Genomic DNA, 27,352 nt, shown 5'->3' with positions numbered 1-27,352 from the left:
AATAGAATACAGCAATATTGGGTTATCACATGGGGAGGCCGACCTGAAGATCACCAGATGGTCTCTCAGGACAGTGCTCCAGACAGTCTCTCTCTTACGGGACAAAGGTCCAGGCCCAGCGCTAAACTTTACAGACTCATCCTAGATGTTGTCAGGGTACACAGAACAAATTGGGGGTAGGAACACACTAACCAGGGTCAAAAGACAGAAATGTGAATAAATCAGAATACCTATGCATTGATTTAACAAGATAAATTGATTTCCAAGCAGGACAGACAAACATGATGGCCGGTCAGTGTATTTTTCCCTGAGAAGCCAGACTATAACGAGAAGGTTGGTTGCTGAATGAGCAGAGGTTGGGAGCAAAGGGAGTTAGTTGGTTGCATGATTTGAATGTTTAGTTGACCAGACTGAGATAAACAGATGTAACTTCCTTGCTGCATCCAGCTGAAGACTAGAGTTTAGATAAGGGCTCGCTTGAATCCTCCATATGAGTCCTGGCTATCCCACTTCCCAGCTCTGTGACCTTGGGAAACACTGATTAGTATCTACCTTAGGGTTATTGTGAATGTTCATTCATTTATTCATTTATACTATGTATAAAGCACTTATTGTGTGCCAGGAATTATTTTAGACCCATATCCCAGAGTAGCAGTAAACAAAACAGATAAAAATCCCTTCCTTCATGATGTTTACATTCTAACACACAAGCCATCAATACGATTAATAAATAATATAGCCTGCCTGATGGTGATGGATGCTACAGAGAAAAATAAAGCAGAGGAGGGAAAATCCCCAGGGCAGGTGGATTCACTGTTGAATAAAGTGAAATCTTAAATGTAAAGATGACGGTATCTGACTCACCATTTTTTTTATTCTGATGTATTGTTATTATTACGACTTTCATTTTATCTTCTATGAGGAACAGGCAGGGCCTAGCCAAACATTCACAGAGAGTGCCAGACACATAAGCTAGTTCGGTCTCATCCCAACCCATTTGTTCCAAGCTCAGTGCAGTCTCCCTAATTGCCAGTGTTGCCTTTAGATTTGTAAATTCCATTGATTAACAGTGGGTCCTTCTTTGTTTTGGAAGATATTTTATCCATAAAGGTGTCATTGTACACATTTCATTTCCTTTATCATGAGTCGAGATTTTAGGTCTAACTTCAAGCATTTTAGAGGTATCTCCATACTTAGTGCAATTTGTAGGACTTTTTTTTTTTTTTTTTTTTTTTTAAAGTTCTGGGATCCATGTGCTGAATGTGCGGGTTTGTTACATAGGTATACATGTGCCATAGTGGTTTGCCGCACCTATCAATCCGTCATCTAGGTTTTAAGCCCCACCTTTTCTAAGATCGGTTCACAAAAATGGTATCAGTGCATCGTGATCTCGAGAGAAAGTCTTAGAGCCTGGAAATCAAAAAATCTGTATTCTAGTTTTGCTTTCTCATTAACTAGGTCAGCAGTCCCCAATCTTTTTGGCACCAGTGACCAGTTTCATGGAAGACAATTTTTCCAGGCACTGGGGTCGGGGGTGAAGGGGTGGAGGTGGGAATGGTTTAGGGATGATTCAAGTGCATTACATTTATTGTGAACACTTTATTTGTTATTATTACATTGTAGCATATAATGAAATAAGTATACAACTCACTATAATGTACAATCAGTGGGAGCCCTGAGCCTATTTTCCTGCAACTAGACAGTCCCATCTGGGGGTGATGGGAGACAGTGACAGATCAGCAGTCATTAAGATTCTTAAAAGGAGCATATAACCTAGAGCCCTCAAATGCACAGTTCATAGTAGGAGGTTCACACTTCTATGAGTGTGTGACAGGAGGTGGAGCTCAGGCGGTAATGCAAGCGATGGGGAGCGGCTGTAAATACAGATGAAGCTTCACTCACTCACCCGACACTCACTTGCTGCTATGCAGCCCAGTTCCTAACAGGCCATGGACTGGTACTGGTCCATGGCCCAGGGTTTGGGGACCCTGATCTACGTGACTCGTGATGCCGCCATAACTATGTAGCTTAGTGTTTCCTTCCTGTGTCTTGGGGAGCGTTGGGGCTACCTTTCATAGGGTCCATGAGAGAATAAAATAAGACTTGCCCAAGATCACCCATCAGTAGGTTCCCCATCTTTTATCCCCCAGTTATGCATTCTTTCAGCTACACTAGGAAGAGGCAATGAGGGAGTGCGAAGATGCTGGGATAGAAGAGAAAATACCTGTGAATAGTTTAGGTAACTTGATAATGGTTGGGCTCTAATGTTATTATCACAAGAGACCAAGAACTTTAGATTTGATAGGTTGGAAAATGGTGGTATTTGAGCAGAAGAGCAGTTTATGAGGATGATGTTAAAGGAGTCCTGGCAGCACAGTATTAGAGAAAAGGGATCTGATTTGAGAGTCATAAGAAAAATATGATTGTAAGTAATCAGTGACTAACTGAAAGTAGCTGTGAGGAAGAGATAGACAGTAAAATGTCTATCCATATTCTTGCATGTATGCATCTACCTCCAAATATTCAAGTACTTGCTGGGCTTGTGGGCTAGGCACTAAGAGAAAAATCTGAGTGGCCCTCAGATGCATGTGGTTCTGTTGGTGCTTAGGTCTCAGAAGGCCTATGGAAGTTTTCATTTTGGTATGAAACGTCCTTGCGAGTTCTGGGTTTGACCTTAAGCTCAGGCTGGAAATAAATTGCTAGTGCCCAGCTCTGAGGAAGTGCAGGTTGAACTAGGGCAGGTGACACACTGCCTTGTGGAACGTCAATCTGCAAGTGATTCCATCCTGCTTAATGGAGCTTTAGCACTTTGACCCCAGCTTGAAGCCTGGGAATACAGCACCCTCTAACCCCTGAACCACAAGCCACTTGCAAGTTGGGCATATCAGAAATACCTTGCTTTGATCCAGTCATCATAAGTGTATTTATTGCAATGGGATTCTACACAATAAGGTGATGTTATTGTGAATTAGAGAATAACAGAAGACTTATGTATTCAAAGTGGGATTTGGTGGGTAGAAAATTTACACCATACATTGCATCAGCTACTATCATTCTATAAAATTTGACTGTGCAATAAAATGATAGTCAGTATAAATAAGATTTTTCTAAATTGCTGCCTAAACTGATAGTGCACATGGAAATAATTTCAACCTCACGTTATACATTAGGCATGTTATTGAAATGTTGCTTATAAATGTATTTTGTGTTGAAAGGTAAATCATGTTTTCAATGTACCTGGGAAAATTGTTAGTTAAAGAAATCTGGTGATCATTCCTTTAGGAAAGAATCCTTTGGAAATTAATAGTAGATAATCTGTTTTTGATGGATTTTGTAAACTTCATTTTCATATATCACATTACCCTAAAACCACCTGTATCTTAGGTTAAAATAATTCAGTTACCTTTATTCTTGAAGTCGTTGGTAATTGTGCATAGTCTAAACCAATACAAGCTGGATTGTATAATTGTTTTGCCAAATCTTTCCCCATGTTTTTAAACAAATAAAAAAGAATTATGATGCAATGTGGTGGGGTGGGGGGTGAACAAAGATTACTCTGAGCAGCAGGAATGAGAGGATGTTGTGATAAATCTTATATGGTATATAAACCATGACCAGGGATTAAAGCATAACTAGACCACTTAAATAATGCTATGTAGATCTTGCTATGATTTCAATAGATAACATAATTCAAAACCCAACTTCCAGCACAGTTAAATATGAAGCTATTGGTAACTTTTTTTTTTTTTTTTTTTTTTTTTTTAAGACAGAGTTTTGCTCTTGTTGCCCAGGCTGGAGTGCAATGGTGCCATCTCGGCTCACTGCAACCTCCACCTCCTGGGTTCAAGTGATTCTCCTGCCTCAGCCTCCCGGGTAGCTGGGATTACAGGCTCCCGCTACCATGCCCGGCTAATTTTTTCGATTTTTAGTAGAGATGGGGTTTCACTATGTTGACCAGGCTGGTCTCAAACTCCTGACCTCAGGTGATCTACCGCCCTCAGCGTCCCAAAGTTCTGGGATTACAGGTGTGAGCCACGCACCCAGCTGCTAACATTGTTTTAAGTTCTCAGTAAGTACCCCAATTGCAAAAAAAAAAAAAAAAAAAAAAAAAAAAATTAGTAAACTTAGAGGTGATGATTACAATGTATTTTTTAAATACTTACAATGATCTCGCAAAGATGTCATCAAGCTAAATTAACATCTTAGTAGTGGAAAGGAAAAAAGAAATTTTTTGGTGAAATTTACAGGAAGTAACAGAACATCTGTTGAAGAGCTAGGGATAAATTTGAGTTCAACAAGACCTCGGAAATCTTGGCTACTAACATTGGCAAGACCATCCATTTTCCATTTCTGGTGATAAATTTTAAATCCAAATAAATTCTGTTTGTTAGGGCACTAAAAAGCCTTGTCAGCTCTGAAGTTAAGTAGGCATGTATTCACTGGCAGCATGTGGAAGCCACAAACTGGGCCAAGCTGTAGACATCTCCTATAATCTAATTTTCAAGCACAAAGTATGGCAGAGCCAAAAGCAGCTCTCAGGGCGAGGCTTCCTGGGCTCACTTCATGACCATGGGCTTTGGGACCAGGGAAAGCTAAAGATCATCATCACTTCTGCAAAATTGCAGACTTCGAAGACGGGAAACAACAAGGCCAGGGTGGGAGCGAGAAGAGATGAACTTCCCTCTCGAAGTGGTTCTCTGAGCTCCCCCGGTAAGAGAAATAATGAAGGAGGAAGCGAGAGAAGATTCGTGGTGTGTTTAGTAAAACATGGAAGGGCTACAGATATGCTGGAACAAAGCCTTAGAGCTTTCTTTCCAAGTCGCAGTCCAGATACACAAATGGGTCAGCGCTGACTGTGTGGGCACCACCCCTTAGGAAGCCTGACCACAGACTGCCCTTGCAAAGAAACGGAGACAAAAATAGAGTCCTTCCATCCTGCAGTGGCCTCTTTCTTCTCTTTGTGTGTCAGTGATTCTCAATCAGTACATTACAAAAGCCATGGCAACTTGAGGAATTTACATTTTAAAAAGTGGGCACGTAGAGGCGAAAGTGGTATTTGGGGACGTGGAACAGATGAATGGGTTCCTCGTTCCCACAAGGTTACCAAGCAGTAGGGTGGGGCAGAGTGGATGGAAACCCCCAAATTGCAATTGACATGGGAAGGTTTGAAAACTCACATCCGGGTGACGCCATGTGCTTGTCCCTGAAAATGTGTTAACTCCGGGGATGTCATCATCCCATGAGGCCAATCACAGATAATTCCTCCCACTCTCCTTGTGCTTTGCCCCAAACCATATGTTCCCTTGTGACACGCCTACACTTCCCCACCCTGACCCCCTGCCATCGCCTCCCACCGAAAGCATGTTCTAAATATTAGTGTTTTTTTTCCCCACAAGAGAAAAGCTTTGCACTAGTTTCTCTACATCATTTTATGAAATCCTTACAGAAATCCTAAAGGATAGACATTCTTACCCCTATTTTCAGAAGAAGAAACTTTAATACTAATCTGATCACTTGCATAATGAGAGGTGAGGCTGGGATTCAGACTGAGATTGCCCTGCCTCCAAAACCCCTGACTTTTAAATCATAGCCTGCTTTCTTGGTTCCCTGTATATCTGAGCATCCTCTCATTTGGATGATGCCAAGACTGGTTTCATCCTCGCTCGCATTAATACGGTGCACAGACCTCTCCAGCACAGGACAGGTCACTTCACCTTGTACCTGAATATTTCTCACCTCCAGACCTTGGAAAAAATGAAGTCGCGGTGGGGGGCACTTCCTTCCATTTTGACCTCTGTATTTCTTCACTTATTCAGCTAGCATTTAATGAAAACCTGCTATGCACCTGACACTGTTCTAGGCTCTAGAAACAAGTGAAGTGAAGCCCTGCCCTCCTAGAACTTGCATTCTGTTATTGGAGACAAACAACTATATGATGTAGGCAATGTCAGCTAATGATGGAAAGCAAAGCAAGTTGAAGGAGCAGAGAGGAATGAAGGTGTGCTAGGTAGGGTTGTCAATGGCAGCCTCTCTGAGGAGGAACACTGGAGCAGAGCCCTCTATGGAGTAAGTGAGCAAACCATGGAGAGGTCTAGGAATCAGCAGGAGCCAACCCCTGGTGGGAACAGATTGGACATGAAAGAAAACCAGCAGGACAGCTCATGTGGCCGGAGTTAGTGAGGGTGGCAGGTGGCGGCCACAGATGGGGGAGGGGAGGGGGACAGAGACTGGATCATGTAAGGCCCCCTGGGCTAGGAAAGGAGTTAAGAATTTATGCCAGGAAAATATTAAAAACATATCAGTGCCTTTTTTTTTTTTTTTTTTGATTCTGAGATGTGCCTGATGTCATCAATTATTTGTAATACACAGAATTCATTCCTGACAAGGAAATGGGTAGAACATACAAGAATAAATAGTTTAATCCATAAAACACACCCAGGATGATGGATTTCAAATTGTTGCCAACTCTTCAGGCAGAATGGGTAAGAAATAAAGAGAGAATGTATGTAAGATCACAGTCCAACAGCACGCTTTTCATGCTCAAGGCTCAAGGGAAAACAAGGAAAACTACTTTATTCTTTATCCATAGACCCCGGATAAATCTTTTCTGCCTTGCCTGATCATATCCTAAATATGTATATAGCTGCAGGTTTCTGGGTGTATTCTAGCTTCTGTAGCTCTCTTTGTAATAGTTCAACCGAATGTCCACTATTTATAGGTCTCCAAGTAGCAACAGTTAGCAAAAGTAAACCCAGCAACCTGAGCTAGCCACCCTGCAGCTTCCTTACCTTTGCCACCAAGGTCACCCTTTCCCTCTGGCCATGAGCAGCAGCCGATGGCCACATGGGCCACAACCAGAGGTGTTTAGGGTGGGTGCCTTGTCTGACACCAGCTATTCAGTTTCAATCACAGCTGGGTGCACTGCAACTCAATTTTGGCACTGCCCACTCAGAGTTAGTGCAGACTCCACAAGTTAGAAAGCATGATCTCCAACAACACTGCCCTATGTCAGATGCCAGCCACACTTTGGGAGTCCCCAGGCTACAGCATTTATGACTGGCTGGATATAAATTTGGGGGTTCCCACAACCCTCTCTTGTCAATAATTTGCTATAACAGCACACAGAAGTCAGAAAAACACTAATGAAGACAGTTTTATTATTATATAAAGCATACAAATCAAGAGAATCTGCCAAATGAAGTGACACATGCGGTGAGGTCTGAGAGGGAACATGGAGTTTCTATGGCCTCTCCTCATGGAACCAGGGCAGATCACCCTCCCTACACATTAGTGTGTCCACCAATGAAATTCAACCAAGCCCTAGTGTCCAGAGGTTTTTTTAGGGCTTCATTACATAGGCCTGATTGATTGAATCATTGGCCATGTGAATGAACTCAATCTCCAGCATCCCTCCTTCCCTGTCCAGAGGTTGGGCTGATTTGAAATCCCAACCCTGCAATCATGTGTGCTTGGTCTCTCTGGTAACCAGCCCCTTTCCTCCTACTCCATAACCTCCCAACACTATGTAGGGGCCCACCAAGAGCCACCTCATTAGCATAAACCCAGGTGTGCTCTGGCAGCTCATCAATAACAAAGACACTCTGTCACTCGGGAAATAACAAGTGATATGATTGGCCGATCATAAAACATTATGTTATTTCATCAGACTGGCTTCATCATGTATTAGAAACAAGTTTTACATGTAGAAATTGCTTCAATATCTATTTCAGTATTTTAAAGTCTTTTTCTATCAGATTGATATCCCATAAAACAAATAATCAGTGAAATGTTTCAAAAATAGAAAAAAATGTATAAAGTGGGCTGGACACAGTAGCTCACACTTGTAATCCTAGCACTTTGGGAAGCCAAAGCAGGAGGATCCCTTGAGACCAGGAGTTGGTGACCAGCCTGGGCAACATAGCAAGACCCCACCCTACAATCAATCAATCAATGAGAAAAATGTATAAAATGCATATAACCTAAGTAGCCTCAGTTTAAAACATGGGGAATTTATTTGTGAAATTGCACAAAAATTAGAACTGCAACACCTACTGCATGATCAACAGTTGTTTCCACACTCCATTTGTGTAAAACTAATCTGTGGCTCGTGGCTGTAATTCCTGTTCACCAATACCTTGTGCCTTTTGTGTCTATGCATCTTATAATTATGATCAGACAGAGCCATTATTTGAAAAGAGCCAGCATCCTGTGGAATTAGAGCATATCATATTCTTTCAGTCTCACTTGTCTCCTGGGAATTCCATGGCCAGGCTTCATCATTTTAAGTTTCTTATGCTCACCCTACTTGGCATTACTTTGTTTCTTCTCACCATGTAACATCTGCTTGGCAGAGCAGGTGAAGACCTACAGCTGCTGGGTAATGGTAGAGGTGAATGTGTGTACAGGGCCACATGGTCTGGGACCCACCTAGCCAGCTGTCGATGCATTGGTGATGACGGTGAAATGCCTTTCCAGCTGTGCACCACCCTGTACTGGGTCCAATTCCCAGAGCCAGCAAGACAGTAGTCACTGCTATACTCTGCAAAGCTATAATCTAACTTAGAGTTGAATCCCATTTTGACATCACACCCTTTTTGCCCCACCCCTCCCAGAATAACATATTGGTCTGTACTCAATTCAGATTTTTAAATTCAGCATCCCTCATGCCACATGATACCCTGTTTCAAAAATCAAGTGAAGAATGTTTAGGTCTCTGATGCTAATGAGAAAGTTTGGTCTGAGTGCAAGGTCTCTTTAGTGCAACCTGGCACATCACCTTCATCCAACTTTGAATTTTTTATTAGACCTCTGTGTTGTGCTGACCCCCAAAAGCCATTCAAGATCTTTAACCTGGGTATGCCCCAGCCCGTTGGCAATGGACTTTTGGAAAGCTCAGAGACCAGGAGAGAGGCCAGGGACGAAAGACTGAGGGGAAAAAATAGGGATTTGCTAGAAAAAGGTATTTGGAATCAAAGAAGAATTTCAGGGGAATATTAGCAGCTGTCTATTTTTAAAAAAGACTTAAAGGAGAGAACGGGTAATAATGAAGTGGGAGTGGCCAGTATGGACCACTCTCACATAAGAAATACGTTAAAACCCATTGTTATAGGCATTTTTTAGGTGACCAGAATGCTTATGACTTCCCGGTAGATAATACCTCAAAGTCATGCTCTCACAATTTTACACATGTAAATGGGACTTTCTAATCTTGAGAAGCTGCCCAATACTGTCACAGAATTATTTCATTCTCTTACTTAGGTGGTCCAGATCCCATAAATGATAGTCTAGGTTTTAATGGAACCCAGAGGAACCACAGTTTTGACTGGAGCAGTCTTTCATCTAATGTCCTTGTCTCTACATAATTATTAGTAGCACTCCTTTTATGCTCCAATGTGTACATATTTAGCCAACAAATTGTATGATTACCAAATCAACATGTACAATAAGTATGGTTAAGAATTTTCTTTACAGTTCATCCAATGAGTAGTGATGTTAGGAAATCATTGATTAGACCTTAAGTTATCTACAGTGGTCATTCTCAAACTTTAGCGTGCATCACAATCACCTGGAGGTCTCATTAAAACACCAATTATTGGGCCTTCAACCCTGGAGTTTCTGATTCTGTAGATCTGGAGTAAGGCCTAAGAATTTGTATTTCTAACCATTTCCCAGGTGATCTAGGGAAGACAGACTTTGAGAACCACCAACTTGCCAGGTGTGGTGGCTCACACCTGGAATCCCAGTACTTTGGGAGGCCAAAGCAGGCAGATCACCTGAGGTCAGGAGTTCGAGACCAACGTGGAGAAGCCCTGTCTCTACTAAAAATACAAAAATTAGCCAGTTGTGGTGACGTGCACTTGTCCTCCCTCCAGGGGAAAACTGTTGTCTGTCAAGTGTGCATTTTCAAGCACTCAGTTTCCGACTTCAAAGCCCCCTTGGCAGACATTGCTGTGGTAGCACTTCCGTGTGTCCCACTCTTGCCACCCCTTCTGAAGCCACCGTCAGTGCCCACATGGGCTCATGCAGTGGCTCTGCATTGCAAACAACAGCAACTGACTCTGGTTATCTTAGGAAGAGAAGGAATTTGTGGAAAGGATTACAACATTCAGAGGAAAGCAGAAACCAGACTCAGTATGAGCAGATTCTGAGAGAAAATCCAAGAGCTGGCCAGAGGTCCCACCTGGGGACAGCCTGGTTAGAGGAAGAGTGCCATTGCTGAGTGCTGGAAGCTGGCGCCAGCACAGAGGGCATCGCCACGGCCAGAAGCCACCTCTCCAACCACTGTGAATGGAAAGAATTCTGTACTATTTTGCTTCTTGGCATCCCTTGTTCCATATGAAAATCTCAAGCAAGAGCATCTGATGGGCCACCCTTTGGTCACATGACTGAGCTCTAGCTGCCACAGGGAGGGCAGACAGAGTATCAGCCTTTTCAGCTTCTGTCGCAGAAGACTGGACCCAGACTTCCATCAGGACCCCACAGTAATGATTTCCTCAGACACAGGAAGGAGCTTCAGATTCTGGGCAGCCACACATTGGACGAATGCCCCCTCGAGTATTCAATGCCCTACTCCAAATGTTTTCCCCTAATCTCACCATGAAGAAATCTCTAGATTTTTTCTATCTCAGCGAGACTTGCAAATGTTTCTACTTCATATTATTTGCAGAAGAAAATAAACATTTATGTTCTTTTCGAAGGAGGACAGGAGGTGATAACTTAGATTAAAATATGGAAATTAATAAATAGTAAGATTAAGAAAGGCTTTTAAGGTCCCAAGAAGAAAATATGTAGAGATTCAGTGGAGTTCAGAATTGACAGGAAAAGAAAAACACAAGCAGGAAGGGACATGACTGGCCCTGAGGAAGTCCATTGGTAGGACCCTGGGTTGCTGGTGTCCCCAACAGTCTCTTCCTTTTTTGAGACAGGGTCTCACCCTGTCACCTAGGCTGGAGTGTAGTGGCACAATCTCAGCTTGCTGCAGCATTGACTTCCCAGAGCTCAAGCAATCCTCCTGCCTTAATCTCCTGAGTAGCTGGGACTACATGTGTGTGCCGCCACTCCCGGCTAATTTGCCTCTTCTGATGCCAAAGCTTTACCTAATTATTTTTCCTTTATGGGCAGAATGTTTCCCACTTGACACTTCTGTGGGAAAAACAGCAGTAGGGATCCGGGAGAATGCTGGGCAGGCCCCTTGCTCAGACCAGTTTTTCCATCATTGTGTCATCAAATGCATCTCTAGATTCCCAGAGACCTTTAACAGACTGGGCCCCAGTCCCTGTGTCTGATGCCACTACAGCATCTGGGAATCAGCTGGCCGATGGCTCAAAGCAATTCTGGGAGCTGGACTCCACCTCCCCTCTCTGAGTGTTCCTTACCGTTATGTTGGCTCAACACTGGGACCAGTGCCCACCCCCAGAGCCTCCCAGCAAGTCACTCATCAGAGGTGGTCACTCATCCTAGAGTCTTGCTTCTTCATGTTCCCGGTTACTGTGCTAGCAGTGCTGCTGAACTGATGGATAAGAGGCCTGTAGCTTGCCAATTGTCTAAGCTGCCGTTGGATCTGAGCCTTCTTAGACCTCCCCAGTCCTGAGCTACTCCCTCTTCTCTCTGTGGCTGTATCCCTTGGTGCCCTGTTGGCTGGGAATGGGCAGGACCCCACCATGAGCAGATGTAGCTGATGCATTCTATAGACAGCTGAGGCTTATGGTTGGCTGGATCGGGGATGAGAAGTCTGGGGCCAAAAGAAGACACAAGTAATTTCACTTCTTTGTGTAGCCTCTGCACTCCTGCTCATGGGGGTCAGAAAGTTTCTAAGAGGGAGAGTTGGGAAGGAGGAAGGAGGAGGAATGGGCCAGAGAAGTAAGGTGGGTTCTCGGGGTCTGTGGTCTCTATTCATAGTCCAGGCTTTTTTCTGAGCGGGGGGGTGAGACCCACCACTTGCCACCACAGGAACAAAGCTAAGCTCAAGGGTCCTCATCACACTTGGTATCCACACCTGTTTTCCCAAGTCACTGCCCAGAGCCCTGCTTTCAAACTTGGTGCTATTTCAGGCCACCTGGGAAAGGTAGGTCTTGAAGATCACAGTTCTCTCAATGCCCCCAAACAATTAAGAGCCACCATCTGACATGCAGCCCACCCCAGAGGATGATTTGCAGGTGAGGGCTAGTACATACAGTGCTTCTCGCCCCCAGGATGCCCACTGCAGAAGTCTTTACTGCCTGCCATCTGTATTTCCCCATACCAACTCCGCCACTGGTCTGGAAACAGTCTAAGGATGGGAATTCTTACCCATGAGTCTTTGAAACTCCAGAGCCCAGTGCTCTTCCTGATACCTCACAGCATGTTTGGAAATGTTGGTTGAACTATTTGGATCCTCTTTTTGGCTGAGGGCGTCCTCACTTACCTGCTTCCCTCTGCCTCCCTAAAGTCAGGAAGCCAGTAGGGATAGGGGCCTTCAGGCTCACACCTACAGAAGCTTAGAGCCCGCAGGACCATCCATAACATGGTAGTGGGCAGTCCTGTCCTCCTGCAAGCCCTGTGCTGGGCAAGGGTCATGCCCCCTCCCACCATGGCTGTGCTGCCTATAAAGTCAGGGGTGATAGAATCAGCCCATCTCTCAGTACCTTCCAGCTGTAGTTTTTTTTATTGTATACCTGGGCCCTGCTGAGATTAGGAGTCCCGTGAAGTCATTTTCATCCCGGAACTCTCCTCCTTCATGGGCACTTTCATGGAGCCTCTTTTTCCCTCTGCCTTTGGGAGCAATGACTGGATTAAATAGCCTTGTCCCTGGAAGGCTCCTAGGCCAGGAGCCCCTTCCCACCAGCACACTGAAAATGGTGCCATGAAAAAGGGGCCAGGCAGGAACACGGCAGTGACACCAGCCTTTGTTGGGTGCCATGCACAGCTCTAAGGCGCGGCCTTCAGCCACTCTGCATATGGCCTCAGCTAACCAAGGATGCTTTCTGTTTGTAATATTGCTTTATAATTTTGTAAAAATTCACAAATTTATAATATGTGAATATATAATATAAACCTGAGATTTGAGCATTTAGATTTGAGCAATATTTCAAGGTATGATGATAACACTCTGAAGGGATTTGTAGCTTTACAAAATCTTTCAATCCTGTTTTGCTTTGTACAACTAACACATTCCAGATTTCTCAATCCACACAAATTCGGTACTCACCACATTTACAGGAACCTAACAGTTCACAAGGAAGATCTGGGGAGATCCAGACAGAATACACAGGGAGACACAGAAAGATGGTTCTGGTTAATAAGAGCTTGAAAATGAATCTTCAACTCCTGTCACATGTTTTTCTAATGGAGCAAAATTCACTCTTACTCTTCTTCCCTAACCCTAACCCTCTTTTTAGAATGAGTTGAGGTTTTCATTTATTTGTCAGTCGAAGAATAGTTTGTTTTTGTTGTTGTTTTAGAGACAGTGTCTCTATGTGTTGCCCAGACTAGAGTACAATGGCATGATCATAGCTCACTACAGTCTCTACCTCCTAGGCTCGAACGATCCTCCCACCTCAGCCTCCCAAGTAGCTTGGACTATAGGTGTGCACCACCACACGCAGTTAACTTTTTAATTTTTAGTAGAGATGAGGTCTTGCTATGTTGACCAAGATGGACTATAGGTGTGTACCACCACACCCAGTTAATTTTTTAATTTTTAGTAGAGATGAGGTCTTACTATGTTGACCAAGATGGTCTCAAACTCCCAGGCTCAAGCAATCCTCCCACCTTGGCTCCCAAAATTCTGGGATTATAGGCATGCGCCATCACACCTAGCCTTAGTGTTTTAATTTCAAAGAACGCAGCTGTATCCTTTCTCTGTCACCTGCAGTCCCTGATACTTGTTAAACAAGACTATGTTTTCTAGCCCATTCCTCCTCCCTCATGAATGCAAGGCCCACATCTGAGCCTCTCTGAGAACCAGTTGTTTTGTTGCTCACAGTCCTTGTTGTATACAGGTGGGTGTTCACTAGAAACTAGATGAGGAATCCCAATGCCAATGTCATGGGTATCTCCTGATTTTTTTAGATAATGCCTAATCTGCCCTCAAGGCCACCATGTTGATGCAAAGGTAAGAAGCTCATCATGCCCTTACTGAAATTGAGCAGAGGTGCTGGGGTCCATGAGACACGCCCCCATAACCATACCCCATAACCAAATGATTACTTCAACTTCAGAAAGAATTCTTGTTCCAGATTATTTTCTAGGTCTAAAGTTCTAGGAAAGAAGAAATGCTGTCTTTCCCTGAGGGATCTTCCAGTAAGTAGGCAGTAGCAGCATGACTTGTGTGGCTTTTGAGAGCCATTTCTGCTGATGTCTTCAGACCAAAAGTGCAAAGAGAGGAATGCAATAGGTCATGCTGAGGCTTTGGGGAAATGCTTATGCTCCTCAGCCTAGAAGGCTCTGTGAATGAATTTTAGAATGGAAAATGCAGTATAAACATAAAGCTCAGGAAAGGATGGTAACCAAGAAAAACCTTAGGAAATGGTCTTGTGACAGCACATTCTAAGCATAGCCATCAAGTCTGTGGGCAGAGGTGAAGGTACATATTAAATGGTTTACTGATACTCCATTACAATACATAGTACATTTTGTGGGTTGTTCTTTATTAGCAGTATTTCAGAGCATTCTACAAAATCACAGTGAATGTCAACTGTTGCTGCACTTCTATCAGTACCTGCACGTGCATCCATGATACCATGCCTAGAGGATTTGTTTCCGATTTTTAATAAATCAACCTTTAGCATACCCCAGAAGAAGAAATCAAAGGGGGCCCAAGGTATAGTAGCTTCTGTTTGGAGATTTACTATAGTCTTTGTTTTCCTTAGCAAGTTCAGAAGCTAAGCATAGATATCTCCATTTGACATGCAGAGTAGTCTGGTGCAGTGACAGGATACACGCTTTTCAATCAAATAGGGTGGAGGCCAAAGCCTGGTTTAGCCACTAACACCACCTATATGACCTTGGACAAGTAACTGATCCGCTTGCCTCAGTATTGTCATCTGCAAAATGGGATGGAAATAGTCCCTACCTTATGGAATTGTGGGTATTGGTCATAGCATGATTAAAATGTGCCTGACATTTGGTAGGCAGCCCACAAGTAGGATATGTTACTATGATGTAGAACCACAATTCTTGCTTTCTGTAGCTTACCCACGGTCAGCTTTTAATATGTACTTAATAGAGCTAAAAAGACCAAGACAATTTCTCCAATGTTCGGCTAACATAAGTCAATCGCATTATTTCTTAATCTCGTTCTGATATGGAGAAAAATTATTACATTCTTTATATTTTCTTGAGCCAGTGGACAATTAGGTAAGAATAGGGATAGGCTATATAAGAGCTAGTCCACTATGTAATATGGAAGAACTTGCCCAGAAGTGGGAGTCAAGTGCAGGATATTTGCTGCTATTGTGCCTTGAGACCTCAAGGAAACCTAAACTTTCTAGGTTTCAGGCTAGGCATTTGCAGTATACTGGGTGTGGGCTGTGTGGTTTTGAGGCTGCTTCTAGCCAAAATGCCATGTTTCTGTTTGCTCACTTGGCGAGCTCAATCTTCTCTCAACAATTTGGTTTTTAAAGCTCTTTACATCATTGTTCACAGAATGACGAGCTGGAAGAGACACAGACACCACCTAGGGTGACAGTCTGATTTTACAGATAAAGAAACTGGGACTCAGAGAATAAGGCTTTCTTCCTCCTTATATCTTATTGCTAGATTTTGCTAAGGTAAAACCAGAACCGGGGTGTCCTGACTCATAGATTGGTGCTCTTTCCATTATACCGCCATTGTCTTTTCCCACAGATCAGGTATCACATTTAAGAACCAAATATGAAAACATAACACAGCTGATTTTTTTTTTTTTTAAGACAGAGCCTTTACTCTTGTAGCCAAGGCTGGAGTGCTGTGGCATGATCTCAGCTCACTGCAACCTCCACCACCTGGGTTCAAGCGATTCTCCTGCCTCAGCCTCTTGAGTAGCTGGGATTACAGGCACCCGCCACCACACCTGGCTAATTTTTGTTATTTTAGCAGAGACAAGGTTTCACCACGATGGCCAGGCTGGTCTAGAACTCCTGAGCTCAGGTTATCTGCCCACCTCGGTCTCCCAAAGTGCTGGAATTATAGGCAGGAGCCACCGTGCCTGGCCCAGCACAGCTGACTTTTGACACTTGCAACCTAATCATTTTATTGAATGACTACAAGGTTTCTACACTTCTATCTAATGGTCTTTTAATCACCCAGAGAAATAGATAACTATTAGAATTTAGGGATAAAAGGGTATGGTTGACATAGTGTGTGAGCCCTAAAGGGACTTCTCAGGGACATGACGGTTCATCTTTGAGTTTTGCATTTTAGAATCTTTGAGAAGCTCTGGATTTCCACTCACCCACTTACTAGGACCATACATTATAGCCTCAGAATCTAACAGTTAATCCACATCTTCCCTGACTTTATAGTACCCTGTGGTCAAATATGTTTATTCCTGGTGAAGTAAGGAGATTATTTCATTTTGACACAAGTCATCATGGGAATCTAATAATCATATGCATGATCACAAGATGTACATAGCATGCATGAGTAAATCAAGAAATAACAAACCAAATCAAATTGCTTTGTTAGATGGCATACATATTACAAGTTGACATGGAGAGGAAGTGGTGTCCTGTTAACTAGTATCTTCTCTGTGTGTCTGTCCTATGGTTCTGGCTCAGGTTAAAGTCGGATTTACCTTCCTCTTCCCCTGCTCAGATTGAGCCTTCTGTGGAAGCCATAAGAACAGAGAGAGAAACTTCCGAGTGTTTAATTGGCAGCTACTTTCAATGGAAAAGCATATTCACCATTTAAGAATGCTGCTGTATTGGAGTTAATTTTCGTGAAAAGAATATACAGTAATCCCCCTTCTCCATGGCTTCGTTTTCTGTGCTTTCAGTTACCCACAGTCGAGTATAGTCCGAAATGGTAAGATATTTTGAGAGAGAAAGAGACCACTTTTATTACAGTATATTGTTTTAATTGTACTATTTTATTATTAGTTATTGTTAATCTCTTACTGTGCCTAATTTATAAATTATCCTTTATCATAGATATGTATATATATGAAAAATCATAGTATATCTAGGGTTCAGTACTCTCCACAGTTTCAGATATCCACTAGGGGTTTTGAAATGTATCCACTTCAAATAACAGGGAATACTGTACTTTCTGCAGTAATTTTGAAGAAAAATCAGTTGTGGAACTGATTTTTAAAAGACTGCTTTCTTTAAAAAAGAGAACAGAAAGCAATCAATTTAAGCTGGGTTTTTTTCCCCCCATTGTAGTGAGAAATGTAAAGCATTCAACTCAGGTCTCTTAAAAATTAAGAAAAGGAACCATAAAATGTCCAATATTAAAATAATTTTTAGTTGTACATTATATATTTGTCTCAGATTAAGATCAGCAGATATACAAGGGAAGGGAGGAGTGAAGCAAGAAGCAGAACAGTAGGAGAGAAAAGGCTGAGAAACAAACCAAAACACAGACGATACAAGGAGTGAAAGAAAGATTAGAAAAACCAGAAGAGGGTTGGAAGACAGGATAATATTTAGGAACGAAGAGAAAGGATGACAGGACTGTGTAGCTTTTGCACTTAAGCACAGCTTCTCATTACTTTTTTTTTTTTTTTTTTTTTTGAGACAGAGTCTGGCTCTGCTGCCCAGGCTGGAGTGCAGTGGCGTGATCTTGGCTCACTGCAAGCTCCGCCTCCCGGGTTCATGCCATTCTCCTGCCTCAGCCTCCCGAGTAGCTGGAACTACAGGCGCCCGCCACCTCGCCCGGCTAGTTTTTTTGTATTTTTTAGTAGAGACGGGGTTTCACCGTGTCAGCCAGGATGGTCTCGATCTCCTGACCTCGTGATCCGCCCGTCTCGGCCTCCCAAAGTGCTGGGATTACAGGCTTGAGCCACCGCGCCCGGCCACTTCTCATTACTTTTATCATCCTTTGTTTGAAGTCTTACTCTCCACCTATGAACTACACGCTCCATAAGCATGAGAATTGTGCTGGATTTTGCTTATTATTGTTTTCCCAGTGCCTAACAGAGACATAGTAAACACAGCAAGGATTATTAAGTGAATGGGTGAACAAAGAAACAAATGAAAAAAGAGAGTGTAGGGAAAGGGAATTCTGTGGCTCAAATGGCACCAGCTATGGTCCACTGAGAGCTACCATTGTTTCCTCAAAAGCAAGAGGCCATGGACTTGGCTTATCCTGGCCCCTGAGATGCTTGCAATAGTGTTTCTTTGGAGGCAGCTTTACAAACGCTCACACATTATCTGTGAGAGTTGCAGTCTACTGTTAGAACAAGGTTTTGCATCTGTTTCCTTCGGAAACTTTTTGAAGGTTGATGTTTTCACCATCCCTCCCGTTCCTGGTACCTTCTTACCCCAAGCCCAGTCTGTGATGCTCCCAAATCCTCCTGCCCCAACAGCCCCTCTGGAATCCTTGTCCTGTTGTATGTTGAAAAAATCTCTCCCAGAACGCTGCTTTCTTGGCTCTCCCAAGACGAGCCCTGTCTTAGTCCGTTTTGTGTTGCTGTAACAGAATACATGAGACTGGGTGATTTATAATGAACAGAAATTTATTGGCTCACAGTTCTGGAGGCTGAGAAGTCTATTTTCAAAGTGCCCGTGTCTGGTGAGGGCCTTCTTGCTGCGTAATCACAGAATAGAAGGTGAGGGGGTGAGAGAAAGAGAGGACCGAACTTGCCCTTTTGTTACAGCACCAATCATCACCCCCATGAGGTGGAAGTTCACACATTAGCCTCATGGTCTAATCACTTCCTGAAGGTCCCACATCTTAATACTGTTACAATGCCAATCAAATTTTAAAATTAAATTGAATTTTGGAGCGGACAAGCATTCAAACCATGGCAAGCCCCGTCTCCTTTAGCTCCTTGGTGGTAACTGCCTATTTTTCCCAACCTGTCTGTATTAAGAGCCCTAGAAAAGGGTCAGCACTCTGGGCTCCTCATCACCAAGAAATCAACATACCTCAAACCTCCCATAAAAATGCACTTTTCTAGTCCTTCCCATTCTATCCTTTAATACCTCCTGGTCACTCTTGTTCATTCATACAGATTTTAGCCCTTGGCCACCCACAGCCTCCTCATCTACCCCGACTACTGACCTGCAGGATGACTTCAGGAGTTTTGTGCACAATTCATCTAAAAATTAGCCTCTGCAAATTCTGTGATTTTTTTTTAATGGTGGTAAAATATATATAACACACAATTTACCATCTTACCATTGAAGTGTACAGTTTTGTGGCATGAAGCGCATTCATACTGTTCTGCAACCATCACTAATCTATCTCCAGAAATTTCTTATCTTCTCCAGCTAATGGTCTGTATCCATTAAACACTAACTTCCCAAGTTCAGTGATATTTACTTTTACCAGGCTTAAGGCACTCTCACCTCAAAATTTTTCATTTCATAAAGTTGTTTTACCTTCAGAATTTTAAATTTTGTTATTTTACTTTCTGTCCACAATCTCCTGTCTTGCCAACAGACCATGGTGCAGACAGATCTGAGTTGGGATCCCAGCTAATCCAGTTACCAGCTTCATTTCTTAATCTATTTTGTGTTGCTGTGAAGAAATATCTGGGACTGGGTGATTATAAAGAAAAGAAAGTTATTTAGGGAATGGTTCTGAAGGCTACACAAGAAGCACGGTGCCAGCATCTGCTTGGTTTCTGGTGAAGGCTTTTGTGCTGCATCAAAATATGGCAGAGAAGGGCCAAAGGGGAAGTGGGCATATGCAAAAAGACACCAGACCCTAGGGGCACCCTGGCTTGTAACATCGCACTCTCACAGGAACTAATCCATTCCCCCAAGAACCCATCGAGGCTCCTAAGAGGGAGAACTCACCGGACGCGGTGGCTCACGCCTGTAATCCCAGAACTTTGGGAAGCCGAGGCAGGTGGATCACCTGAGGTCGCAAGTTCGAGACCAGCCTGACCAACATGAAGAAACCCCGTCTCTACTAAAAATACAAAATTAGCCAGGTGTGGTGGCGCATGTCTGTAATCCCAACTACTCAGGAGGCTGAGGCAGGAGAATCGCTTGAACCCAGGAGGTGGAGGTTGTGGTGAGCGGAGATTGCGCCATTGCACTTCAGCTGGACAACAAGACTGAAACTCAGTCTTAAAAAAAACAGTGATAGCTCACTTACTACTGTGAGAATGGCACCAAGCCAATTCCTGAGGGATCTGCCCCCATGACCCAAATACCTCTCATTCGGCCCACTTCCAACACTGGAGATCAAATTTCAACAGGAGGTTTGGAGAACACAGACAAACCATATCTAAACCATGGTACCTCACTTTCTTCAGTTGTAAAATTCACATAATAGGTAATGTAAATTAATTTTAAATTCACACATTAATGTGTGAACTCCCTTAAACCTTGATCTTTCTGATGCTCATCCCAGGGAGAGACAGCATGCTGTATCAGTCGAGCTTTCTATCTCATCTGCACATCCATCTGGGCTGTGGGTGAGCAGCTGGACCAGCCACACTACCGTGCAAGCATTTCATGAGTCCCTGTTAGGTTTCCTCTGCTCTTCCCCCACAGGCCTATTTCAGATCTTTCCCCTTTGCTTCATCTCCCTACCCAGCCAGTCTTCCCTGTTTCTATAAACCAGAGTCCTTAACACTTTAATGATATTAGAACCACACACATTCCCTGAGGTCCTGATTTGGTAAGAGGTGGTGGGGTGGGAATCTGCAGTTTTCAAAAGCAACCAGGGGATTTCCGTACACACAGTGTGCAGCCCACTGTTTGTGGAGGGCTGTCCTGAGCCATAAGCTCCTTGAGAGCAGACACACAGTCTTATCTGACTTTCACCCCTAAATACCTAACAATAGATGCTGAAGGATTGATTGAATGAATGAATCTGTCACTCTGCACTTCAGAGTAAGTTACTGTTCGCCTTTGAAATGCTAATTAGCTACAGCTGTTTAAATGCAGTTTAAAACTCTTCAATATGTTTTATCTTTAGTTCTTTATCAGCCCTTTTCACTGCCATTGGGGGCAGGGAACTATAAAGAACTTGTTATTCTCTGCCTAGCAACAACAACAAAAAGCCAACCCAAGGGCCAGGTAAGATTGAGCCTGCAGTCTAGAGATACACAAATTGGGGCTTGCCACTGTCACTTAGGGAAGAACACTGATGACTCTCATTCTAGGGATTCCACAGGCAGAGGCTGTTGTAGCCATTTCAGTGGACTTTTCTGGAATGGAAAGAGTTTCAAGCACGATGCTCACTGCTAGGGATGTTGGGAGAAGGTGATTTAGAGAAATAGGTGGGTAGACAGAGACAAAGACTGGCACACCCCATCAATGCTGCAGAGGCTTCAAATCCCAGCTTGGCCATTTACTAGCTTGTGACAAGTGTAATGAAACTTAGAACCTCTTGTTTCCTTATCTGTAAAATGGGGACCACATGATTTACCTTGCGGAGCTTTGGGGAGGATGGAAAAATGTCATATAAGTAATATATAGTGATTCTATGATGTTAGACAATTGAGCAGAATCTTGAAGAAAGCATCTGTCAGTCTCTACCACGATTGGAGGGAAAACACACACACACACACAACACCTACACCCAGGCTGCCTACAAAAACAGAAGTGGAACCAGCTATTGCCCTGTGGGGAAGTCTAACTCTCACCCATTGCAATAAAATATTTCCAAAGGGAGCAGACAGAGTAACCTCAGGCCATGCCCTCCCACTTCCCTCTTCCTCAAGTGGAGCTCGGAGGGAGGCAGAGCTGGTGGGGAGCCTTTATAGAGGAAGTGGGAGGTAAAGTAGTGTGGGTGGCTGAGGCTGAAACATTTCTTTCACCACCTTCCTATACCATCCCCCGCCTTCTCTTCTGTGCCAGGGGGAAAGAGAAACAGTGCATGCCTATGCTGTACCCACACACACTTGGATCTGCTCCCCCAGCCTCCAGATCCCACCTCATCATTCGTCATCATTCACTGAATGCCTGTAGCCCTCACGGTGCTTTCTAAATGCCTCAGCTGGAACCTCCCTGGGAGCCCATATAAAGTTTGCTTCAATATTTGGGGTCGTCCCCCAGCCCATGAAGACCAGCGTCTAAGCCCTACTTCAGCCCTTCCCTGTGCCTGGTTTTCTCTCTCCAATTTAAGTGCTAAGAGACTTTGGTTTATATGTTAATAATAATAAACAGCTATAGACGTTCTCCCCTTCCATACTTATTCCCTTATTCCCACACATTTATTTACTTTCAGGAGAAGAATTTGGATTGGTTTCCTCGGATGCGAGCCATGTCCCTCGTTAGCAATGAAGGCGACAGTGAGCAAAATGAAATTCGGAACCTTCAGGAGAAGTTGGAATCGACCATGAGTCTAGTCAAACAGCTGTCGGGTCAGCTGGCAGAGCTCAAGGAGCAGGTGGGTGCATTCAGGGAGACGGTGCTGGGTGGGATAAAATCATTCACCACCTCTGGTGAGGGGAGACAGAGGGTCCAGGGAGCCAGGTCATTAGCCATAGAGGATTGCAAACTCCGAGAAAGAAACCTCACATCGTACTGTAGAACCGCATCCCAGCAAACGGGGACTTCCACTTATCCCATCTCCCTGAGCCTTGTGCGACACTTCTCCTTCTGTGGAAGGGGGAAAGGAGAAAATGCCAAACTACAAGCATCTCTTTGCATTAAAAAAAAAAAAAAAAAATCATTTTCTGCCATGATAGTAATTACTAAGCCCATGGGAAAGGCAGATCCTCATTAGTATCTGCCATTTCAATGCTATAATCAACCCCTTTATCATATAAAATTGTTAGTATTAGTAAAAATATCAACAGTAACCATGGTAGCTATTAAAATGACTGTGGTGATGGTGACAGCTATATGACAGGCAAGATCTGTTTTCTAAAATGGCTCCTGCTTCCTAACCACAAAGAGGGGTTTGCTCTTTTTCTCTGATTATGGAAATTCACTTTTTTAAAAAAATCCCTTTTTTGATAAATATATTCTATATGATGCTGGACAGTAGGTAGTTGGGGAATATTTACTCAAAACGGTTGTGGCCCACCAGCACTGGGTAAGAGCGAGAAAATCCGCTGAACACACGCTCTCTCTTTTCCCCCAGATGACAGAACAAAGGAAGAATAAGCAGAGACTGGGCTTCCTCGGATCAAACACACCCCATGTGAATCATCACATGCCACCACACTGATACCATGGGGGGAAGCCGTGACTAGCCTTTCATCAGTGTCCTGCCTGATCACTGAATAAAGAACTGAGATAGAGGGGAGTGAACAGTGCCTATTGTTGAAAAGTTAAAAACAACCAAGTGCCAAGATGTTGAGTGGGTTAGCTCCGAGAACAATTTATAACTGTGTTTTCATGGTTGCGAAGACCTAACCTCAAATGCATCTGCTAGAAAGCGTACATCACACATTTGCAATGCAACAGGAAGAAAAGGCTTGCCCAAAAGGCTGGAGAGGGCAGGGAGCGGCAGGGTGGAAGGAGACACGCGGCAGAGAGAACTATCTTCTGCTAAATCGATAGGAGTCAGTTTTGCCTTAAGTGCTGACTACAGTCACTGACATGGTTGGTTGGAATTTCTTTCTTTTAATTGTGGCATATAGGTTCGTGATACAAGAAGTCATACTTTGGTGGCTAAGTTTTCCTAAGGAAAATAACTGAAAAGATGAAAAGTGAGAGTTGAAAAGAGAAATGATAATGCTTCCAAACTGTAGCTGTCACAGGGCAATTTCTTTATTTATAACATGAAGCACAATGGATTTACAGCTCTAGGAACTTAGTACTTTGGAGCTTTTGCCTCTCATGCTGACAACATAACAGAATGTGATTGCCTTCTCCGGATTCAGACAGGCTCTGTCAATGTGGAGCACAAAAGGAGATTTTCGTATAACTTGTTGAAAACATGCTCTAAGTCATGGATAGGCTAAGATTTTTTAAAGATCTGGGGGAATAAAAAGCCAACAGTAAACCCCAGGAAAGGGTTTTTAGAGACCGTGTGTATGCTATTAAAATATATTGAGATTAATACATGAACATGCTTAAAGGTGATAGGAATTACTGAGAAACTTATGGTGGTGGCATTGCCTTTTCTAAACCTGGAGTGAAAGCTATTTGACTCATGTTTGCTGTGCCTAAAGAACTGCTTCAGGAACTGAGCATTTTCATTTATGGTATTCCTGCAGTTAGGAAAAAAAAAAAAATCCAAGAAATGTATTGAATACTCAAGAAAATGCCGCATTTCAATTACGTATTTAAAACTGTATCTGAAAGGGCTTTTCAAAATGTAGAAAGACAAAAACCTCTTATTCGAATTGTTTTTATGTTAAATCATGCACTCAGAATTTGTGGAGGGAGAGAACCTGGCGTGTTCAGGTTATTCTTAGAGACTACACGTTTGGAATAGCAGAGCAAAATGTGGATAATTAAAGTGTTAGGAAAAGAAGCGGTGTGTTGGGACCCAGAGCAATGAATTTTTGAACTGAAGCTACTGGTACTCCCCAGCACCACCTCATACTAAGAATTCCTCACTCTGACATGGTAGTATTTTTTCTGACCAGGAGCTGAAAGACCCTGACATTCGTGATCCAAAGATATAAGAAATTTTGATATGTCTGCATGTAGCACAGAACTTTGAACCTAACAGGCAGTCAATAAATACATGAGAAATTTAGCTGTCATTCAGTTACTCTTAATTCTTTATAAAACTTTAAGCGATAGCACATATTTGTTTGTTTTAAATGGCTTTCCCAAAATCAAAGTAGAATAAAGCAGCCATCTTTAAAATCCAGGATCATCAATGCTATTAACAGTATCAGGTTAAAAGTACACTTTAACATATTTTAATCAGGCAGTTTTATGGATAGAGAATAGAAGAGAAAGGTGGTAAATACTGAACATATTCCAATATAGGAACCTCTCTCTATTTTAGTACAAAATAAAATATTTCTGACATCTGAACTAGAGGTCAAGAGAATAAATTCATTTGTACACATCTGAGCAACCTGTCTTTCAGATGATAAAGTATCTAGCCTTTTCTGACACCATAATAGTTCATTTTGTAGGGAATAAGCCATTAGGTGTATATAATTGCTATCTAGAAATGACCTAATGTCCCCAACCACTGTGTAGTGGCAGATCACTGTTTCACAGCGTATTTTCTCCTAAGGAAAGTATTCAAAAGAGACTGCAACTAACAAGACTCTTATTTCATCAAAATTTAAATATTTCTTAGTTGTATTTTTAATGCCTCTTTCTTTTCTGCCTAAATGCTTAGAAAAGGCACTTTTCAGAACATCAAATTCCTAATGGAGAAGATAATGGGGAAATTTGACATTTGATATAAATTTATATTTGTTATGTGTATGTTTGTTAATGCAACTGGAATGTTTGACCTAGGTAAGTATCAGTTAACATCCTTGTATTTATATAGTGACATCAAAATAAATGCAATCATCTTGGACTTTGATGTTAAGGGAGATTTTGAAAAAAATATTTAGTTATTTAAAATCCATATTGGTTCAAAAATATTAGTTTCTGCTGAATAATATTTTTAATTTCAAAAGGGTTTTTTCCCTCTGTACTCCATTCTGAGGCTCAAGAGCTTAATGCAAGTATGTTTTCTGAGTTAACTCTTTTAGATGAGAAAATGCTTGTATCATATAGGACTATAATATAAATAAATAATTTATATGTATGCAAAATATATCATATTTTCTACCCCTTAAAAAGTTAAATTAGAAATGAGCTTTTTTCTTACACATCAACATTTTTCTGTTGGTAAAGAGGACACAACTTCTAGGGATTGTTAATAATATCAGGAAGATATTTCATTCATCAGAACTAATTGTGTGCTTCTTCCCATATTCTCAGCTCATAACTCCCTGTCTTGGCTGCTCTCTTTATTTTACAATTGTTTTATTGCAAACAGCAAGGCAGTATGGCCCACACTCAGCCCCCAGCCCCCAGCCTCCAGGACTGAGAATGAGTGGGGAGGCTGGGGAGTTGGTGAGAGAAGGTGGAGATAGGGATTTCTGCTTCCCAGTACTCTTATCATTAGAGAAAAGGAGGGGTAAATATTACCTAATAAGAAGAAAAAAGCTTATTCTTCAGGGACCCAGTAGACTGGATATAAGCAAGTAAATATCGCACAGGCATCATGATGTAACAGTTGATGGACCCCAGAGATACCCCTTACCCATGCAGAGAACAAAGCTGTGTGGAAGAGCAACTGCCATAAGATGGTGTGTTCCCTCCAGCGGCTGTTAAAGCTATCCTGAATCACAAATCAGCTATTTCGACCTACAGACCCATTCCAATACGCTGTGATACACGACACGGTGCACCGCAGAGGAGACAGACATCTTCAGCACAAACACAGATGCCTGCGGGAGCTTGGCAAGTCACTAAATTGCACGAAATTGTGAGGTGCACACCAAATGCAGGGATGGGGAAGGCCGTGGGAAGCTCTGTATTCTCAAAGTTTGACAGCTAGTTCTGGTTTTTAGAAAATGCCTGAGGCCAGTAGAGGCCCTGTAGTCACTCATTGCTGCTGTTTCTGATATAATTATTGAGAAAGCTATCTCATTTAATAGAAGAAAACATGCACCATCAAAACCAGAGAGTCTAACGTGCATGTGAAAATCGAGAAATCTGAAAACAAATCCAGGTACCCTTCTCTGAACTGGAGTGTTTCCACAGACTTGAATAATTTATGAAATTATCACACCAGTACTTCTCATATCACCAAGAAGACTTTCTATCCTGCCGTAGAGGGTTACTATATTTGCCTAAAAACACAATTGCAATATATGTCAAGGGCAGATAATTTATAAGTGAATGTTAATAAAATTGGATGTGTATAACTTTTTTTGTTTGCAATACTTTAAAGTGCTTTATTTCTAAGTAATAATGTTTCTAAGTAATATCTGCATTGGTATGAAAAGGCATTATGATTACTATTTTACAGAGCAAGACATTAGTTATAAAAAATTTGGTGACTTGAACCACACCGATGAGCTAATCCAGATGGACTAGTGTCCCTAAGGCTTATTGGGATTTGGCCAGTTCCCCAGTGTACCAACTCGTACTGGTGCATCACATGGTGTCTGATGGCCTGCTTGAGCTCAGTGGGCACAGACCATTGGGTGGCTTAGGATTTCCTGATTCTTAACACGCACAGCTTTAAATGATACTTCCCCTCAGAAGAGAACCGAGTGTGCAACAGCTGAAGTCAACATGGGTGGCACAAATCACATGCAATCTAGAAATAGAATTCTTTACTC

General features: G+C 42.6%; 1 protein-coding gene across 2 annotated transcripts in view; it reads left to right on the top strand.

Annotated features, from left to right (window-relative positions):
- ITPR2 (inositol 1,4,5-trisphosphate receptor type 2) overlaps positions 1-26,932 on the top strand; it is a 491,137-nt gene extending 464,205 nt beyond the window's left edge. The window contains exons 56-57 of one of the 2 annotated variants that reach the window (XM_009180421.4): positions 22,312-22,473; positions 23,173-26,932. In XM_009180421.4, the coding sequence (XP_009178685.1) occupies positions 22,312-22,473; positions 23,173-23,259 (249 nt within the window). In that variant the 3' untranslated portion in view covers positions 23,260-26,932. The remainder of the gene's footprint in view (positions 1-22,311; positions 22,474-23,172) is intronic. The other variant, XM_021923257.2, reaches the window with a different exon arrangement.
- Positions 26,933-27,352: the final 420 nt, after the last annotated feature.

The sequence above is a fragment of the Papio anubis genome, chromosome 9, assembly GCF_008728515.1.
Source record: "Papio anubis isolate 15944 chromosome 9, Panubis1.0, whole genome shotgun sequence".
NCBI lineage: Eukaryota > Metazoa > Chordata > Mammalia > Primates > Cercopithecidae > Papio > Papio anubis.
The sequence above is the reverse complement of the archived record's forward strand: the minus strand, read 5'-3'. Positions and strand labels throughout refer to the sequence as shown.